Source organism: Gadus chalcogrammus, chromosome 18 (assembly GCF_026213295.1).
Source record: "Gadus chalcogrammus isolate NIFS_2021 chromosome 18, NIFS_Gcha_1.0, whole genome shotgun sequence".
In the NCBI taxonomy this organism is placed as follows: domain Eukaryota; kingdom Metazoa; phylum Chordata; class Actinopteri; order Gadiformes; family Gadidae; genus Gadus; species Gadus chalcogrammus.
The window spans coordinates 16,864,488-16,885,109 of record NC_079429.1 but is presented as its reverse complement, the minus strand read 5'-3'; the positions used below and the strand labels follow the sequence as shown (position 1 = coordinate 16,885,109).

The 20,622-nt window shown below is 44.8% G+C and overlaps 3 protein-coding genes across 6 annotated transcripts in view; 1 reads left to right on the top strand and 2 right to left on the bottom strand.

Moving 5' to 3' along the window:
* The window catches only part of LOC130371579 (uncharacterized), a 31,735-nt gene extending 23,021 nt beyond the window's left edge, over positions 1-8,714 (bottom strand). Inside the window, exons 1-10 of one of the 4 annotated variants that reach the window (XM_056577405.1) lie at positions 8,672-8,714; positions 8,415-8,558; positions 5,840-5,918; positions 5,659-5,712; positions 5,342-5,422; positions 4,746-4,834; positions 4,565-4,604; positions 4,054-4,169; positions 804-3,752; positions 110-183 (exon numbers count right to left, since the gene is read on the bottom strand). In XM_056577405.1, the coding sequence (XP_056433380.1) occupies positions 110-183; positions 804-3,752; positions 4,054-4,169; positions 4,565-4,604; positions 4,746-4,834; positions 5,342-5,422; positions 5,659-5,712; positions 5,840-5,913 (3,477 nt within the window). In that variant the 5' untranslated portion in view covers positions 5,914-5,918; positions 8,415-8,558; positions 8,672-8,714. The other 3 variants (XM_056577406.1, XM_056577404.1, XM_056577407.1) reach the window with 3 other exon arrangements.
* Positions 8,702-16,239, top strand: becn1 (beclin 1, autophagy related). The gene is made up of 12 exons (XM_056577412.1): positions 8,702-8,772; positions 9,106-9,237; positions 9,367-9,431; positions 9,516-9,574; positions 9,779-9,869; positions 10,153-10,289; positions 10,507-10,701; positions 11,225-11,371; positions 11,927-12,076; positions 12,230-12,290; positions 13,053-13,195; positions 13,616-16,239. Exons 2-12 carry the CDS (start codon positions 9,108-9,110, stop codon positions 13,782-13,784), a joined length of 1,347 nt encoding a protein of 448 aa, XP_056433387.1. The 5' UTR covers positions 8,702-8,772; positions 9,106-9,107; the 3' UTR covers positions 13,785-16,239.
* The window catches only part of LOC130371580 (integrin beta-3-like), a 38,168-nt gene continuing 32,507 nt past the window's right edge, over positions 14,962-20,622 (bottom strand). The window contains exons 14-15 of the mRNA XM_056577409.1: positions 18,793-18,959; positions 14,962-16,605 (exon numbers count right to left, since the gene is read on the bottom strand). Of these exons, the coding sequence (XP_056433384.1) occupies positions 16,537-16,605; positions 18,793-18,959 (236 nt within the window). The 3' untranslated portion in view covers positions 14,962-16,536. The remainder of the gene's footprint in view (positions 16,606-18,792; positions 18,960-20,622) is intronic.

Here is a 20,622-nt window from a genome sequence, read left to right as displayed (position 1 = left end):
GTGCTGTGGGTTCTCCATCTCTATTTTCGCCCTACCCCCTGCCCCAGAGCACATATTCATTCCATCCGTAACACAGAAAAAAAAACAATAGTCTGTTCGGAGGACGAACCTGGGTGACAAGTAGATCGCTGGAGAATTGTGATGAGTCCATCGAAACGCCGTTATCAATTGCAGCGATGTCACCTGGAAGGAACACACACACTTTTTCATGATTGCATACAAAACAATATATTTCAGGGTTGAACCCCATTCTGCATTATAATTCCAGATCCCTGGAGAGGTTGTCTGTCCCCGACAGGTATAGCTGGGATGAGCTGTGCTACATACAGTTTGACTTAAAAGAAGACATAACCGGAAATTGACATAAAGCTGGTCAACTCCTCTTAAAAATCGTCTAATGGCTGACTTAAGTTTAATAGGCTGAGCAGCTGGGCAGCCCAATCCAATCAGAAATAATATTGATGATATCATAACCAAAAACCTGTGGGATAAAAACAAAGTCCTGCCTCATGCATCCTAAGTTAAACCTTCCCTAATTTCCTGTTTTACTTGACTTTATTACTAGCAAAGCAACGCTTCATAAAAGCAAAATGTACTTTATGAATAGAAAGGAAACCCTTGCAAAAACCTAAATAATGTTCTTTAACATCACAGAAAAGCAGAAAATACCCCATATAAAAACAGATTTCTAACAAGGCAGAGATGAGTAACATCACATTCAATCCCCCCCTAATGTGGTTTATAAACCTGAGTTACAAAGAAGATCTCAGCAGAGAGTGTAATTCAATAGAAAATTGACTCACATTCAGCGGGTGTGTCAAAGAGATCCACAGAGGCCTGGCTGAACTCCACAAAGTCTGGGCTGGGAGGGCACACGGCTGGGTTGGCCGGCGGCGTGGCCGAAACGCTGGGCTCCTCCTCACACCCAGAGCCCCTCTGTGGGCCATTATGAGCCTCGGCCGGGCCTTCAAGACCATTACACTGGACCGCGGGAGGATGACGTTTAAAAATCTCTGCTAGAGTAGGTATCTCCTCATCTGATGAAGACTCTAGCCTGTGAGCCTTCCTCATAGGGTTCTTCTTGATGGGGGAACCGGCACTCAGGCCGCTGCATTCCGGCTCTTTGTCAGAAGACTCAACCACTTGTGGCTCGAGTCCGTCAGGGGTTATGGAGCCATTGGTATTGACTAGTACTTCCACGCTGTTGTCCGTATTACCTTGCGTGGCCGACATGGCAGTGGAATTGCATGGTGTTGTTTTGGGCAGGGTTACTGCATCAAGTTTTCTCTTGGTAGGCTGCTTGAGTTTGTTGGCAGTTTGCAGACGCTTTTTACTTCTGGAGGTCACGCCAAGAGAGCCGTCTTCAGTTACTTCCAGCGCACTGAAGAGCAGGACTGACTCAGATGCATCAGGGGTAACGGTGCAACGCAGACTTTTTGCAGCTTTATTAGGGCTGAGGGTACTAGAGGCCGTGTTCCCGGAGAGACAGCCTACACCACTATCCTGGCACTTGGTTAAGGACGCATTGTCCGACTTCAATGCTTCCTCTGACTGGACAAGACGCCTCCTCAAGCCTCGAGGTCTTATCCCTGACAAGCTTGTGTTTCGTCTTGGTGAATAAGAAGAGGCAACCATATCGCCACAAGAGGATTTTTCCATCTCTGGCTGCTTTTCCGATGTTTCCGTTGCAGATTTTTCTGTGGACATGGGAATCTGATCTGTTATGCATTCAATTCCTGGAACAGAGTCACCTACCGTCTTAGAAATTGGAGTGCTTTTGTTCGACCTAAGACTGCTTCTGGTTCCCTTTGGGCTGCCAAGATGGAAGGACTTTCTTTTAGCCACTTTGAAGCTCTTCATCAGCTGTTCAGTGTCGACCTCACTATCGCTCATATCCTCGTCTTCCTCCCTCTCAACACATTTGATCCGACAGGGGGAATCTTCAGTACATGCACCGTTCTGATTGGCTGCCATGATACTCTTAGGGGCAGGGCTTGGTACTACTGCCACAGCAGGACTTCTACAAGCTGTATCTATTTGTACGATGGAGGGTGACCTCGCCTCACAAGGACTTGTGGTATTAGGAACTTCAACTATAGAGCCATTCATTTGGGTTAAAACTTTAGTCTGGCTCAAAGGAGCCACGGAACCCTCAACAGATCCAAAATTCTCAATTCCTCCGATATCGTCTTCGCAGATACATCCGTTTTTTTGGGTGACATTTACCCCCGTTTGATTTTCTTCATCGAATATAATAATTTTAGTTTTCGCAGGTGGATGAACCAGATCATCTTTATCTGGGCCAGGTTCTTTAATTGTCTGTCCTGTTGTAGATATCGCCCTCTTGCTAGGACGCTTTCCAGCACAACTACCAGGAACTTCCTTGGCAATAAGCAGGGGTCTTCTACTGCGGGTGGTCCTGCCTACTGTGGCACCCACCTCCTCACTGCTCGGGTAAGTCTCAATTTGAACACGTTCTTCTCCACACCCCATCCTGCTCTGGGGTCTCTCTGGAACGGCTTCTCCTCCTAGAGCGCCGACTAGAACCAGTGGTTTTGTCCCTCTTGCCGACATTCTGTTTTGCCGTTTGACACCTTTCCCTTTCCTCAGCCCAGGTCTCCTCTTAGGGGAAGTTTCCGGTTTCTCTGCAGTTTCTATTTTAAGGTCAGCGTCAATGTCCTGCATTGCGTGGCCTGTTCGATTAGCAGATATTCTCACCAACTTGACCACAGCCCTGTTGAACGCCAAACTGCTGGCTTCTCCTTCCTCATCTTTTTCTTCTCCTTCCTGTGGTGGCGGCTCCTCGGATTGAGGAGCCTCCAATCGGCTCCTCTGACTGAGGTCCAAGGCTCTCGGTTCTTTAGGAACATCATTGTCTGTATCACTGGATTGATGGTTTGACATCTGCGGTGGGATCACCACAACACCTTCAGCAGCCTCAACACCGCCATCTTCAGCCTCAGAGTTGGATTTGGTTTCATAATCACCTGGAATGGGTTGGCGGCTCTCTCCAGCGTCAGCGTGAGGATTGTATTCTTCAGTCACCGGTGGTGGGTCATGAGGGATGAGTTGAAGGCGTTGTTGTGGTGGAGAGAAGGATCTCTTCCCCCGGCGAGTGTAAACAATCCCGAACACTTGGTCTTCAAGACTTTTGACCTGATCTTCGGTCTTCTGGTCGGCCTCAGGCTCGGCTCGCCTGAGGCCGACCTGTTCTTCGGTCTTATGGTCGCCCTCAGGCTTTTCTCGCCTGAGGATCTTTGTAGAGGTCGACGAGATGCTCCCTCCGGGGGAAGTAGGAGGGCCTTTTGGATCAGAGGTGGGGTCCGGGTGTACCACCGACCCCAGATTCTCCGAGAGAGGAACTTGTAGGAGCCACTGGGAGACTTTCTCCACACTTTTCCTCGCCTGACGCTGGATCTTTTGGGTTTTTCCGGTTTCTTTCTCTGCCTCGTCTTTTGGTGCTTGCTGTTGCAGGACATCATCAGCAACCAATGCGAGGCGAGATGGCGGGTACTCCAGCTGGGCGAGGCGCTTCTTGCCCCTCGTCCGGGGTCTTGATGTTGCTTTTTCCACCACTTCGGCCATTTCTTGTTTCTCTACTCGCTCTACGGTAGGGCTGATTCCCACACGGATGTACCCCTTTTCTCCTGAAGTCTGTGGCGTTTCACTGAAGCTAGTATCCAAGCCGTCATTTATCACCATCAAACAGTTGGAATCTTCTAAATCCATGAGGCTGGCAAATCCATTGTTGGCTGTGAAGAACAATAATTCATTATTTCTTATTATTTCCAGCCTGGAATAGGTCACTGACAGTCACATAGACCATAAGGTTTTATTTGTATTAATGTCAACATGTAGCATTTTCAAACTGTAGTGTAAATTATATATATATATTTTTTTAAATACAATCAAAACAATCAAATATGACTTCTCAACTTCAAAGTATGCAAAAGATCAGCAAATATGTGGAAATATAAGCTGTTAATAGATATGAATGTGGCATGATTTGTGATCAGCAACATAACAGCATACCAAATGAGAGACAGGAGTTACCTTCTACGGTGGAGGAATGAGTCCCTGAAAGACCGTGTTCCTCACTATCTCCGTTGTCATGGTGATTATCGGGTGCGTTTCCAGATAAAAACGTGCTTCCTTCTGTTTCCGTCATGCTGGCCAAAAGAAAAAACACACAACAAACAATACTATTTGTAACACCCAAGCCAAGGAGATCTTAACATTGAGGTTTATCTCCCTTTTTCGTGTGATTTCACATTAAAAGTAAAAAAAACAGCGGCAGCATAATGCAACAAGAATCAAGAGAAATTAAGTCATGCTTTGGCCTCTAGGCGTTCGGCTGATTGCAAAGGTCTCTTTGGTCTTCGGAAAGTTTCCATAGACACGTTGCAGCTTGTTCAGAATTCTTCAGGTAAACTACCAACAAAAACCCAAGTGAGAGGACATAGCCCTCCAGTGTTAACTTCCCCGCCTCATTTGCTGCTACTGCTCATACTCTAGTTCTCAGGATGTCTTTTCAACACATTGAGGTATTGTAATGGTTACTTACCTCTGTGGCCTTCTCCTCTGCAGGGTCAATCCTGTGAAGTCTGGAGAACGAAGCAGAGGGTCATCTCATTAATCTTGTCAGTGACACAGACCTGCTCTACATGTCAGATGACCACATAACCAAACATTTAACCAGCTTTCTTTTCAGTGAAGACATCAAAACAAACAAATTAGATACTTACAGTTGGTCCTGGTGTCATTTTCATAGGCTTCAATCATATTTTGTAAACCTGTTATTAATCCCTGGAACCCAGGGCTCTCCTGTAAACTCCTAAATGGGTTAAAAATAATATAGTTCATAATTAGAATATTCTTATTTACAATTAGTCTAATGAAGTCTTTCACAATTAGCTTACTGTTGACTGTGAAGAGACTATGAAAATCCTGCAATGATAAGGTGTTGTAGGTAAGATTAAGAGCTATCATTTGAATTTAATTAGTTAGCAATGCTATAGCCATCCTTCAGCTAGTTGACTCAAAGAGCAGCATGCACAATCTCTTCCATGATTGGCTCAGTGAATCAAACATGCCTGCCAATCACATGTGAGCAGACAGGAAGCGTGCGTCTGGTTCTTTAAGGAGAGGACATACCAAAGCTTCTACCAGCTTGTTCATACATTTGTCCATACTAGTGACTTTGCATGCATATCTGGAATATTGGATCACATTACTAATGTTATGGTAACTTCCCTTGGATTCACTTGTACTTGTTGTCAATATCAACCACAGAGAACATCATGTTTATATGAATAACAGGGTAAATAAGTCTTCAACCTACCTTTTAGTGACCTTGGTTTTGCAAACCGGGCAGTTTGCCTCTCTCTTTTTGGTACCTTCGAGAAGCTTCTGCATGCAGAACCTGGTGAAAACAAACACACATTCACAATTACAGTCACAATAAAGTACAATAACCATCCTAATATGAACAAATCAGAAAAGGCCTTCCCATGCTGCTGCTGTTATTGTTGATCCTTTAAGCTTTGTCCTACTGCGGTATCTGGTGGGTTTTTTGGTTGCGTTCTCAAATCGGCTAGACATTTTTTTACTTGAACGTGAAAATACCTAAATCCAGCCAATAACGTTACACAAACTTACTTGCAAAACTGATGGTCACATTTAGTCGACACTGGTGTGGTCATCAGTTCAAGGCTAAGTATTGAACAACAAGAAGTTAGCACATTGCGGATCAAATAAAAAGGGATGATTCAGATAGTTATTCATCGAGCATAACGTTATGGAAAACCATACAATATACTGTCACAAATGTGACACTCACCATATAGGACACTGCAGTGTATCCCAGAGTGCTGATATACCTCTCCTGACGTCCTCTGCTCTGGGGCTTTTCATTGTCTCTAAAATTGAAGACATTCAATTCTTAAGAATAAACAAAAAGATTTTGTAGTGTTTACAATTGGCCTTTAAGAGGGATCCTGCTTTTAGGGACTCTATTAAATAGGATAACAAACCATATAAATCCCATGGTGTCTGTAAGTGTTAGAGGTGAAATCTACCACAACCAGACATTATTTCTTTCTGCAGTTTTCACAGTATTTTTGCACTAGAATCAACCGTGGCTGGTACCACACTTGAACACTTTACTACAACTCATTACTTATTATATTACCGCTGTCTTCGTTTATCTTATTATTACTTACTTTATTCTATATTATTATTATTATTTATTGTCTTGAATCATTGCTGCTATGTGGCTGTTGAAGAACCAAGCCTAAGAATTGTACTCTTGTGTACGTGTACAACAGTGGAAGCTCTCCAGTGAGGAGAGGGAGGAAGATCCTCGTTAACATTTTTTGAGAATAAAAAATGTAGATTGTCCAGACTACTTTAATGAATTAATGCCCTTAAATAGGACTACTTTAATGCCTTTGTATATGTTATGTTCGTTTCCCTGGGTGAAGGGACATTAGCAACCCCTATCGCCTGTTGACAATTACTTCAGGGAGGAAGGTCCTCCCTCAGCCTCTATTGCAGGGGTCACCAACCTTTTTCAACCTGAGAGCTACTTCATCGGTACTGAGTCATACGAAGTGCCCCCAGTTTGATACACTCTTCTGAAATAACAAATTTGCTCAGTTTGCCTTTAGTTATATATTGTTAATATTGATTAATGATACTCATCTATGTGAAGACACTGATCATGTTAATGATTTCTCACAATAATTATCAACAATGACTTAAAAAAGGTGGGAAAGAGTTATTCAAGAATGAGCTGTGCTATTTTCAGAACAGGCCTGCGGGCGCCTCATATGGTCCTTGAGGGCGCCCTGGTGCCCACGGGCACCGTGTTGGTGACTCCTCCTGCTCTATTGACTCCAATTCATTTCCCCAAAAGTGTTGCCAGCCGGTGAATAACAAGGGGTTCAATGGGAGAGAGGAGAAAAGTCCTCCTCTGAGTGGGTGTGACTAGCTAAGGGATCTGGATCCCGCCTACGTCTATTCACGAATAGGCTGAAGCCCTGGCTGCGCTATGAACCAATAAGCAGGAGTCCTCGCTGTTGAGCAGCCAGGAGGGAGGGGTTATCCCCTCAAGTCTACGCTACGAGAACCAACGTACCCACTAAGTCGAATGCCTCGTTTCCACCGAGCGGTGCGCTACTGTTCGTTGCAGACAGTACAGTGCGGCTCTGTTCGCTTATATCGACGTTTCCGTAGCCCGCGGCCGGGCAGGGCTACCCACGGCCGGGCTGCGGAGCCCGCGAGGAGGGTTGACTTGATCTATAGAGCGGTGGAATCGAAAAATATGAATGGGTTTCAATGGAGAGAAAGTAATTATTTGCTGGTCCCAGTATTTATATGCCCCGGATTAGACATATGTTATTTGTGGATTTAAATGATATTTTTTCATGCAAAGAAAACTAAACATTTCAGAAATGCTATAATTACTTTCTCTCCATTGAAACCCATACATATTTTTCGATCTCATAGGTCCCATGGGCTCTACCGGAAGGGGCGTGACTTTGCCATAAATGAAGTCCCTCAATCTTATTTGGCTTAACACCATGACCAACATTCGTAAACATCCATTAACATCGACATTTGCCTCAAACAAGGTTAGGCTTAAAGCCCATGCAAATAGTTGTGAAATAATGTTCTTGTTGTTCTTTTAATTATTTGTTACTCTGACCACTCTTTGATATTGTGGAAAGGATGTTAGTGAATGATTCAGAGCATGATGCATTTTAAATGACATCACTTTTGGTCTTGTGTCTTAATTTTTCTTAAAATAATTGAAGCTGAAAATAAACATAGCCAAATAACAAACACAACAACAACAATAGCTTCAGTCATTGAGGACAAAAATAGGCCAAATGCTAGGCCCAGATTTTTTAATTTAGTTTTACAAATCAAGAGTAGACCTGATTCGACTAATTGGCTGTGCATCCTTTCCTTCTGCCCTTGTAGTCTAGCTGCCCACCAACTTTCAAAGTACAATGCTGCCACTGGTGAATTTGTAGCAATTTACATAATTATTCCTCCACACTATCCTGTAATTCACCAAAACACCCTGAAACAACTCGAGTTTCACATACTTATGCCACCATACGTGCCACTAACAGCGCAAGCAGGCCAATGGCAACCAAGCGCGCAGTCCTTCCTCCCTCACTTTAAAAACCACCAGCCGCCACTGGTGTACAAGATGTAATAAAAGTAACACTGATATTGATAGTGAACCAAGGTTTGTTGTGTTCACACTCTTTCACACCACACTATCTGTAGCAGATGATGGCTCAGATCAGGACATCAATAAATTAGCAATGTCCCCTACTAATATATGTGTAACGTTGTTTACTACTGTAATCTAAAAATGCAAATATATTTAATATGTTTACCTTCTCTCGTATGCCTCCTGTGGGTTCTTGACGTTGGTTTCAGGTTTTCCCGCAACTCTCCCCTTCTTCAGGCGAATAGGAACACAGCGCCATGTCACCAGGAACACCAACTAGCGCCCCTACTGTCTGGAGTACCGGTGCAATCTACAAATGTATTTATATTTTTTAGGTTTGTTATAAAATGTACTTTCTATATCGATGTAATTGTAATTATTTTCTAAAATTTCCCCCAAACGTCGAATATTACATCTACTTACAATAGTTGATGTCCCGCCTCCTCCATGACCGCAACAGTGACGATACGACGATAACGACGTCATATCCGGGATAAACATCAACAAGGAAGACTGGTCCCGAGGTAGAACATAAATAACTTTCACTAAAACATATGAGATCCTCGGATCAAAGATTGAACGCTGATACTTATTAATAGCCGTTATATAGCACAATAAATGTATAGATAAAAGTACTATTTGGCCGGTCTTTCTTTCTAAAGATTCTCCAAATTGTTAGCGGTTAGCAAATTAGCTTTTCGCGTATTAGACTTCAATCTGGCTCATCTTGACAGATCGACTGCCATTACAGCACAGTGCCTATATCAGCGGGTTGTTTTTCTGGTGGATGCTTGCTGTATCAAGTCTGTTTACTAAATAGTGTGTTGGTGTGTTGTTATTTGTCTGCTTCCTTGCAGCGATGGAGGGCTCCAAGTCCTCTACCAGCACCACCATGCAGGTCAGCTTTGTGTGTCAGCGGTGCAGTCAACCCCTGAAGCTGGACACCTCATTCAACGTGCTGGACCGCGTCACCATCCAGGAACTCATTGGTAGGTTGTCGTTGACGGGTGACATATCTGACTCTGACAGGTCCTGATCGATTCCCTGTTGACGAGATGTGTGTGTCAAAAGCTGTCAGATCGTTAGAACTTTAACTTCCTTTTGTTTTTCTTTTCAAGCGCCTTTGGTGACCGTGACCCCAAGCAAACAGACGGACAACAACGAAGGAGATCATGCACCAGAGGTGGGTGTGCCTGGTGGAAGGTCGACCTTCTCGTCAGCACAGTGTAAACAAACCTGTTTTAATGCCTGCTGTTTGTCTACCCAGGAAACTTTTGTGGAAAGTAAGCAGGATGGCATAGCGAGGAAATACATCCCTCCTGCCAGGTAAGACATAGGTGTTAGTACCTGTTTCAATTATATAACCCCCCCCCCGCCCAACATCAGAGAATTTCCAGAATCTATAAAGGCTCCATTAACTGTTTCTCTCTCTCAAGCAATTGATAATGATGTACTTGATTAATAGCCAAACCTCTCAAATTAGCCTTGTTATAAATGGTAGACTTCTGAATGCTGTTTCCTCCCCACCAGGATGATGTCCACCGAGAGCGCCAACAGCTTTACTCTGATTGGAGAGGCGTCTGACGGCGGCACCATGGAGAACCTGAGCAGGAGGCTGAAGGTTTGAGTCCCTTACGTCCCATAGCTACCTGATGTGGTTTATAATATATCATCATGGAGAGAAAACGTAACGCTGGCTGTTGCGATTTAGAGTAATATTGAGTCGTTTATTCATGGCCTTGAACATGTGATTTGGGAACAGGTGGTGTGTTCAGACTTCTTACTAAGTTAATGCCATGTATCTCGATTCACCTTTGAAGTGGTGATAAATCCCCTGACCAAATAACCAAATAATAGATTACAGAAAATATACCTCATCTGTTGACACGGCCACCGTCCCCCAGGTGACCAGCGACCTGTTTGACATCATGTCGGGCCAGACGGACGTGGACCACCCGCTGTGTGAGGAGTGTACTGACACCCTGCTGGACCACCTGGACAACCAGCTCAACATCACCGAGAACGAGTGTCAGAACTACAAGTAAGACGGCTGCCGAGTCTTACACACTGACAATACACTGACAACACACTGACAACGATACAAACGATACAAACGTCACACCCACGCCGACATAAACACACACATCTACATAAACACACACACACACAGATATAAATGTCATACTTATGGACACACACTCACCAACATAAACACACTCCCTCTCAGACTAGTGTGTGTGCGTGTGCCCTCCCCTTAGGCAGTGCCTGGAGCTGCTGTCGGAGCTGCAGGTGGAGGAGGAGGAGAGCCTGCTGGCGGAGCTGCGCCAGCTGAAGGAGGGGGAGGAGGTGCTGGTGCAGGAGCTGGAGGCGGTGGAGGAGCAGCGGGCCGCCGTGGCCCAGGAGCTGGCCCAGGGCCGGAGCCACTCCCAGCAGCTGGAAACCGAGGAGCTCCAGTGAGTCCCGATGATCGTTTAGAGGATCAGTCTATGGAACCCTCAGGCTGCACAATGATGCAATGCTATTTTGTCGTCCATTGGGTATTGTGCCCTCCTCAGGGGATCATCTTATCGTGACGCCCCGTTTTAAAGTCTACATTTATTATGATGAGTAGATGTGACCGTAGTAGAGTCAGTCTGATATCCTACTTAGAATTCCAATGCAAGTCAATTTGATGACCCTCACTTTGTAGACTGTTTAGTATGGATTTCATAAGCATATTGTCATGTTTATCGGTAATTGCCATGAGTATCGCGATAATAAATGTTTCCCTACGTTTTTATGCGACTAAGTATTAAGTGGGGCTGAGAGAAATCAGAAGCGTCCATGAGCAAGATTCAATCATAATATTGCAGCAGTGAACTCATGTTATATTGTCCTGTTAATGTTCAATTGAGTATCTAAATGTGTGTGTGCGCGTGTGTCTGTTTGTGTTAATGTATGTGCACGTGCGTGCGTGTGTGTGTGTGTGTGCCCCAGGTACCAGAAGGAGTACAGTGAGTTCAAGCGGCAGCAGCTGGAGCTGGACGACGAGCTGAAGAGCGTGGACAACCAGATGCGCTACTGCCAGGTCCAGCTGGACCGCCTCAAGAAGACCAACGTGTTTAACGCCACCTTCCACATCTGGTGAGAGAGACGGCGCTTCTGGACCGCTCAGGGACTCACCCTGCTGAAACACACACCTGGAGTGGTGTACACCGATTTAGACTGGTTCAGACCAGCATAAACGTGTTCTGAGCCGTTATTACCGTCTATAACCAGTTAAGAACTGTTATGACCAGTTCAGGCTTCCTAGCTCCGTTCACATTTGTCATTCCGGGCTAGGGTCAGGCTTGTGAAGACCTAGTTTCCTAGTTTTAAAACTAGTTTGAAATTATTTTTATGAAAACTAAGAATGGAAATGCATAACATACGCAGACGACGATATACATTATGTATGCATATCAGATCATTAAGAATAGTTGGACAATTCGATCGTGGAACTTATTAGTATGTATAATATATAATAATAATCTATGATATAATAGTATGCTCAAAGCACATACTGAATGGAGGGTGAAGACACGCGGTCAAACTAGATGAAGGGACGCAGCATTTATATTAATTCCCATGGGGAAGTCTATTTTAAGCAGAGTACTGAACCCAAGGCTGAGATATCGCTCTGCCCTCCCTGTGGTGCAGGCACAGCGGTCAGTTCGGCACCATCAACAACTTCCGCCTGGGCCGGCTGCCCAGCGTCCCGGTGGAGTGGAACGAGATCAACGCCGCCTGGGGCCAGACGGTGCTGCTGCTGCACGCCCTGGCCAACAAGATGGGCCTCAGCTTCCAGAGGTACACACGCGCTCGCTCATCCATTCACTCATCATCCTTCCACCGACCCACCCAGCCACCGATCCAACCATCCATCCATCCCTCCACCCGTCCATCCATCCGCCTGTAGACTGAGCTTCTTGACTGCTGAATAACTCTCCGGACTCCCTGCAGGTATCGTCTCGTACCCTATGGGAACCACTCCTACCTGGAGAGTCTGACGGACAAATCAAAGGTACCGATCACCCTGTCCCCCGACCCACATCCATTCCTCTAGCGTTATCGTACGTGTTTCCAGGATTATGTGGAATTTAGACGGTTTCTGCTTAAAATAGATGGGTCATGAATAGGTCTCTGGAAGTGTTTGGTATTCTGAGCGAGAGTCAACTTTCTGTGTGAAAATAATCAGACATATTCACCTGGTCTGCAATAGTTGTCCTTGACAAGCAGGATGAATTCCCTTTTTGGACTTTGCTTGCTGTTTTGGAACGTAAGAGAGTCTGCCTCAAAGAAAAAGAACTTGGCCCGTTGACATTGGTGCAGGTCATTTTGTGTTTGGAGGAATGAGGCAACTGAACTATCCACAAATGTTTCAAGGACAATGAATTGATGATACATAGCGTAATCTTTTAGATCCGAGCGAGGCAATTCCCTGTTAATAGTACACCTGTGATACATCCAGGAACGTGACCATCGTAAACACACTGTGTAAAGAGCCCCTACTTTAAAACAACTGAATCGTCCTCATACCTCATACTCACTATATTTACTTGTATATCCCAGGCCTCAGCGTCTATATGAACACCAAGTGTCTTTCATGAACCCTGCTAATAACTTCATAGGGTGTAACTTAAAGCACTAGATCCATTGATAGTGAATGAGGTGGGATACCTGCCCCACAGACACTCACTAACTATGTTGAGCCATTTGACTGCCTTGTAATAAGCGCAGAGTTATACTGACTCACTTAACGGTGTTGTCGTGGTCCCTTCCGTAGGAGCTGCCGTTGTACTGCTCCGGGGGCCTGCGCTTCTTCTGGGACAACAAGTTTGACCACGCCATGGTGGCCTTCCTGGATTGCGTGCAGCAGTTCAAGGAGGAGGTGGAGAAAGGGGACACAGGCTTCTGTCTGCCGTACAGGTACGGCTTCCCACTTCCCCGGCCCAGACACATTTAGCCGAAAGGCAGAATTGTTCACCTTGCAACCATCTGGGTTCTTAACACTAGCTGGGTGAGTTCCGTGTTCAGTCCAGCCAGCATTTAGAACCAAGAAGGGCGAATAGATCCAGAATGGAAGGAAGGTGGCTGCTCTGGGAATAAGGCCCATATTAGGAGATGCGACAGTAAAGAGTTTCTAGACATTCAACTAAGTTCATCATGCTAAAGATAACCAGGCAGAGTTAACATAGACTGCATAGAAGCAGACATTTTGAAGGCAAATACATTTTTGAAGGTAGAATTCTGTAATAATGCAAAATGGAAGTAAATCCTAAGAAACATGGCAGTCTTCTGAATCCTAGTGCTGCTTTCAATCTAACCAAGAGTTTGTGCCTATGCCAGGATGGACGTGGAGAAAGGTAAGATCGAGGACACGGGGGGCAGTGGGGGCTCCTACTCCATCAAGACCCAGTTCAATTCTGAGGAGCAGTGGACCAAGGCCCTCAAGTTCATGCTGACCAACCTCAAGTGGGGCCTGGCCTGGGTCTCCTCCCAGTTCTACAACCGCTAGAGCTCCAACTAATGGGCCCTGCTGCTTCCACACGGCATTGGATTCCCTGATTTCCAGGCTTTTACCTAAGACCAGTTCTGGCCAATTACGTGCCTAGGAGGCCCCTTCTACAATATTAACCAATCACTTCACCCGTCATCTAATGACAAGCTCCTCCCTCTGAAGCTGAAAGTAACTGGGCTAGTTATGAGGCGATTCAGCTGGTGTAGTCATCAACGGGAACGTAAATATGCGCTTCGTGGCTCAGGACTGGCTGTGATGGAGTGAGTCTATCCAATGGGAGGAAGGAGAGGTTTTTGCCTAGGATGTGGAGGTGTTGCCCCTGGGTGTGCATCTTATCGTTTGATAACAGTGTGTGTTGCAGTGTGGCCATCAGCCAACCTTAGGTCAAGACTGTGTATAAGAATGCACCACAGACACCGAACCGAGTGACACAATAAGTCTCAAGGTGTTGAATTCATGTACTCATACAACTGTAGGCAAACACGTGTTTGTTTTCTGCATAATGGACTGTCGAGATTTTCCCTGTCGATTTCTGATTGGCTGACATGAGATTTCACCAAATTCAATTCCCAGGTCAGTGGTGTTCATTCATTCTGTAATATATTTCTGGTAAGAAATCCTGGTCCCTGTCAAATGTTAAATCTCCAAATTCATCAGTTTCACAGCCAGTGAACTCATTGTACAGTGATGAAACTAGTCAGGATTTGTACCAGTATCTTTGTTTTACCTAGTCATCTGCAGTGTTTTAATGTGAACCGGGTATTGGTGAATAACTGAGAGAAGTCCCATGTTAGACAGCAGCAATGTACGATTTGCAATAAATAAGATGTTATATAATCCCATGGTTTGCATATTGATTCGCGGTATGAGTAATAACAAATCATGAATCCTATAGCGTTGAAATATGATAGTTTCAGGTTAAACTCTGACGATATGGATCACGATATTTCTTTCCAAGAAAATAATTAACAGAGCTATCCTTAATATTGTTATTTGGAAATATTTTATTTTGTAACGTACTCTGACGTACACACTGGGGAAAGAACCTGGAACTTGCAGTGTGTGTTTGGCCAGAAGAGGGAAGCAGTGAGTTACATAAAACTAAATCTGGAGAAGTTCCCCACACCGGCACAGGATAACGCGATGACATGATGAAATTTATTTTTTCTTGAACGTTTTTATAAATAACAACCCTTTTTCTGTTAATCTGATTTTCAGAATAACATTGAACACCTGGTCCTGATCAAATCCTGTGGGTTTAGTTTTATGGACAATAAAAGGGTAATTTCTCCAAAAACAACACGTGAAAAATGTATGATCCACATCAACGAACCGTTGGAGTTCCAGTCGCTGAGCTGAGGCCTCGTGATTACTGGAGAGCATTCATCATTTTAACAGACTTCTACTTTTCAGTATGGGATAGGGGGTGTTGTCTCAAGGTGAACCGGCCAAACTCCAGCTGCAAATGAATCACAACCGACTGGCAGATTCAGTGTTTAAGTCTTTAATCGTGGGCTTTGAGATTTTATGGCATGTTTTCTTTTTCAGAAAAAAAAACAACAGAAAGAAAATATATGGCGACCCCAAGGGTATGTTGTTTTCGTTCCTAAGGACTAAGGAATGCTCGCTAGTCTGAGTGAAACCATTAAAACGGTTAGATCTATTTTTGGTATTAATAAGTCAGCAGTCCACTATCCTCATATTTGGGATCACGACTCCTCGACATTCAAAGAAGAATCATGGGCCTTATTCCCCTTATTCAACTTTGGTCCATCCTGTTCTTTTCTTTTTTTTTTGCTTTTTCACACGGGCTATATAAAGGTGGACACCACAGGGAAAAAATATACTTTTTTACTACTGTTGGGATTATAGGCTACCAATCACATAAGGTAAACAAAGTAGTTGTCACATTGATAATGGTTGCACACGCCCACATTCCTGTCTCTCAAATAATTGTCGGTCATGTTGATTGTTTGTTGAATGGTGCATCGCTTTAAATGTTCCGAGCATAAGTAATATGTGACGGCATTATCTCCATTCTTTACAGAAAGGACGGTCCAGTGTAATCTAGGCTAAAGGAGATAGGAAAGGAAACATTGAAGCACGTTTCCTTTGTATTAGGCAAATGCTAAGGGGGTCTAGGTCTTATCATGGCTGCCACTCAGATACTTCTGGGTAATTTCAGTCAGTTAGGATCCTTCTCAACAAAATAAGACTTCAGATCGCAGCCCGTACTTTGACACATGATCGGAAACATACTATGTGGTTATTAATCACAGGGAATTTCTTGCTCTGACTCACACACGAACGTGTGCCTATCTGACATCAGCAAAAGGATGAATCTTCCAAGAGAGGAAGGGAGGCATCCAGATGTGGTCCTTCCTGTTGTGACAGACGGTTTCAACACTATGAGCAGTGATTAAAGTTGGGTCCTTCACTGAAACTCGTCTGCATTTTTCTTCTTGTCGTAAAAGAAAACATTTTTCCAAGTCCATTTAACCATAAATTAAAAAAAAAAAAAACATAGTATAAACGGATGCTTGTGTCGTGACCTTACAGCAACGTGTCTTCGATGAAAAAGATTTCTACATATTTACAAACACAAATCAAACACATTGATCAGCATCATCTGACAGTAGGACCCTGCACATGAAGTCGGAGGCGTTCCAGAATTGTCTTAAATGTTAGTTTTTTCCCTTCCTGTAGAAGCTCATAGGATCTTGCGTGGTTTGGTCGTAGTCTCAGGGGCTCAGCGGTTGCCTCTGTACGTGATGTTTGTGAAGGTTGAAGTGGCTCCTTTATACAGGGGGTTGTGGCCCTGTTGAGAGAAGGGGGGAACATTCAACGATGGTTGAATAAAAGAACAACACGAAACGCCATCGAAGAGATAGGCGTAAAGATGGGGTTTGAAAGGTTGCGACGATATTTGATACAACAATGTATATGACTATAGCGGCCACTTTCAACAAGGCAAATCACAGTGAAGTCATGTACATGCCATGAAGGAGCAGGTAGGAGTTAATCAGTGTCAACAGACAGCTCATTAAGAAGCCGGTATAGGGGTCAGACAGTGGACACTGAAGGCCTGATTGGGGTTCCACCTTCACACAGCGCAACGACCACGCAGTCGCTCTGACGTAGTCATGAACCTTTATGTTTCTGCCTCGGGGTTTACGTGTCGCTATGCATGTCCGTGGTAAAGAGAGAGCAAAGAGTTGGTCTTTGTCTGTGCATGCTATTACTTGCCAATTGGTCTACTACTATATGTTTTATTATGGTATGGATTCTTGCGACTTGAAAGCTGAATACGACTCAAACAATGTGCAACAAAAGCAGAAGATAGGCTGCTAGTTGGTCCTCGTTGTCCATTCTGGTTATGACATTTGAAGTCTATGATGACCGAATACAAAACATCTTTTTTTTACCGATAACTAATAAAATAATGGTTAAGCTATGAAGGCAAAAGTTACAGGTTTTGCCATTGATTTTTTACATACAAAGCGTATTACTGGAAATTATTTAGCAAGCGGACCAATCACGGCCCTTGCAGCTGCGTCTTCTCAATGCAAGGTTTCATTTTTTGGTAGACACGCGTCAGGCCCTTGCGTTGTACGCAAGGAGAGTCCGCAAGGACGTAAGGGGTCCGTCACCCCCTTGCGTTGCATCAACGTGGAACCATAAAGAGCCCTTGAGGTAGGGGTTAGACAGTGAACACTGAGACAGGTCATTAGGAGCCGGTAGGGGTTAGACAGTGAACACAGAGACAGGTCATTAAGGAGCAGGTAGGGGTTAGACAGTACAAAGACGGATTATTAAGGCTCAGGTGGGGATCAATCCAATTTCTCAAGCAAGCAGTGCAATGTTTTGAATCCATCCAAGAAACATGCTTGAGGACTCAAATGTCTAATTTTTCCAGCATTCTGACGATGCCTCACTTCCTCTGATGAATAAACAGTTGTAAATTGCTATGAAGTGATAATTTCACAATACATCATTTAGGAAATGCTACCCAAGCAAGCAATCAATATTGTAGTAGCTACAAAATGTGCTGCATGAGCAAGTTTCTGAAAATAACTGAACACACAAATGTATGTACGGATGTTTGTGTGTGTGTGTTGCGGCGTGTGTGTGTGTGTGTGTGTGTGTGTGTGTTGCGGCGTGTGTGTATGTGTGGCCAAGCTGTTGCCTATAACCAGCAGAAGCTAATTAGCGTCAGCTAATTCCAGACCGAACGCTTCCTCTGGGAACCACTACTGCCTTTTGTTCAGCTGGAAGCACCAGCATGCTGCTTACTAATCACAACCATCAGAGAGACAGAGCAAGAGGTGTGTGTGTGTGTGTGTGTGTGTGTGTGTGTGTGTGTGTGTGTGTGTGTGTGTGTGTGTGTGTGTGTGTGTGTGTGTGTGTGTGTGTGTGTGTGTGTGTGTGTGTGTGTGTGTGTGTGTGTGTGTGTGTGTGTGTGTGTGTGTGTGTGTGTGTGTGTGTGTGTGTTTTGGTAGTGCACATGTTTAAGCATGTGTCTTTGCATTTGTGGAAGAGTAGATCATGATAGTTTATCAACCTTTAAGAAAAACACACTTAATTTCCTCTACAGTCACTCTGTCACTGTCACACACTCATGTTTAAATAATATTGATGATTTAATGATTATCGTAGTATGAATAAATAATTTTTTATTAAATAAAAATCGACCAAAATACTCTCCCCTACACACAAACATACTCCAACACACACACAAACAGACACATGCCCCCATGACTACGAACACACACACCACCACGCAAAAAGGCACCAACGCACACACACACACACGCATGCCCCAGAACACACACAGACACACACAGACACACACACACACACACACAAACCTGCCCCAACACACACACAGACACACACACAGACACACACAGACACACACACACACACACACACACACACACACACACACACACACACACACGCACACGCACTCATACACACACAGCCCCAACACACGCCCACTGACCGTGTCCCACTTGGCGTGCGCTCGCTCCTCCTCGAAGCGGGCGAACTCCCGCCGGTCGTGGATGGTGACCAGCAGCTTCCAGATGAGCAGCGCGGCCAGGCCCAGGAACAGGATGGCCCCCGCCACCGACAGCAGCACCACGAGGATGTCCGGGCCCTTGGGGCAGTCTGGGAGGAGCGTGGTTTTACTTTAATTATTACACTAATTTTTCAGGTTCATCAGATGAGATCCATTAACTCAGTTACAAGCGATCCTCACCAGGATTGAAGCAAAGGGACATTGTGTGACCTATATTAATAACGTATGGGCAGGTTTGGTACAAACATGAAAAAAGTAAGACAAACTACTACAATTACTTTTACTCTTTTACAATGTACTATACAGAATCTAGGACCTAGGTGCTTTAACCCATGATGCATTACTATAGAGTTTGTGATGGTTATTTGTCAGTGTTGGAGATGGCTGCGTTTAGTTATTTAATTAAGAATGTTTTACTTTAATTTTGATGTTAAAGGATTAGATATAGAAGAGTTCACGTGTTAGATCAAGGATGGATACAATTAAGCTTGAAAGGGTTATGTTTAGGTATTGGAAATGGTTAAGATATGATGAAGGATTTCGTGTGGTTCAGGCTTAAGTGAAGAATACAAGCCAATCTAGTGGTGTTGGCCTCACTATGTATGTCCCGTAAAACGCATGTCTATGTCGGCACTTTTACTCTTTAAAGTCCAGGATATGAGTACTTTATCCACCACTCAATGTGCCTCAGGCGATAAGGAGCGGGGGTGGAAAATCCATGTTTGAAAAGTAAAAGTCCCTCCATGGTGTCAACAATAAGAGTTAATTGGCACAACCGGCAGCGAATGCTAAGCAGCAAAAACATGACAGGACTTTTACTTTGGGGATCCGGAATGTTCCACTTCTGCTGCGGAGAAGGGGGGGCCGGGGGGCGGGGTCACTTTCACAATACCGTAGCGTTACAGACCACAAGCCCTCCCATCCCAACGCGAGGGAGCTGGGGCTGGGGGGGGAGTGAGGGGCACAGGGAGGTTCCAGGGATGGAGGGTTAGGGGGGTTGGAGGTTTGTGGTGAGGCGCCCGGGTCACGGGGGGGGAGGTGGGGGGGTCACAGGGTTAAGGAAGAGCTTGCCGGTGTTGTGTGTCTGCTGGGGAACCAGAGAGGAAGAGGCCTGCTCCTGATCCCGGCCCACTGTGGCCCAGGCGCTGCTGGATGTTTGGTTCTGTCAGGATCAGCAGTAATCCACGTCCTCACGGTCCCAAACCACAGCGCCTCAGACCTCATCTGGTCCATCTGTGTTTACGCTGTGTGTGGTGTGTGTGTGTGGTGTGTGTATGTGTGTGTGGGGGGGATTTATGTGTGTGTGCGTGCGTACGTGTGTGCTTGCGTGCGTGCAGCATGTGGATTTATGTGTGTGTGCGTGTGCTGCATATTCAGCGTGCGTGTGTCTGTGTGTGTGTGCTGTATATCCAGCAAGTGTGTGTGTGTGTGTGTATGTATATGTGTGTGTTTCCAGTGTCTATCCATCATAATAATTATCCATTAGATATTAGTCTTGGTGGCCGGGTGAACTTTTACAACCAACATCAAAGCAACGCTCCTCCGTTTCATCTCTCTCTCTGTTATTCTACACCTCCCTGACGGTCTCTCTCTCTGTTATTCTACACCTCCCTGACGGTCTCTCTCTCTGTTATTCTACACCTCCCTGACGGTCTCTCTCTCTGTCATTCTACACCTCCCTGACGGTCTCTCTCTCTGTTATTCTACACCTCCCTGACGGTCTCTCTGTTATTCTACACCTCCCTGACGGTC

Coding starts and splice junctions, on each gene's coding strand:
- becn1 (XM_056577412.1), top strand. CDS start 9,108: ATGGAGGGCTCCAAGTCCTCTACCAGCACCACCATGCAGGTCAGCTTT. Junction 9,870..10,152: donor ACCTGAGCAGGAGGCTGAAG/GTTTGAGTCCCT, acceptor ACCGTCCCCCAG/GTGACCAGCGACCTGTTTGA. Junction 12,077..12,229: donor ATGGGCCTCAGCTTCCAGAG/GTACACACGCGC, acceptor GACTCCCTGCAG/GTATCGTCTCGTACCCTATG.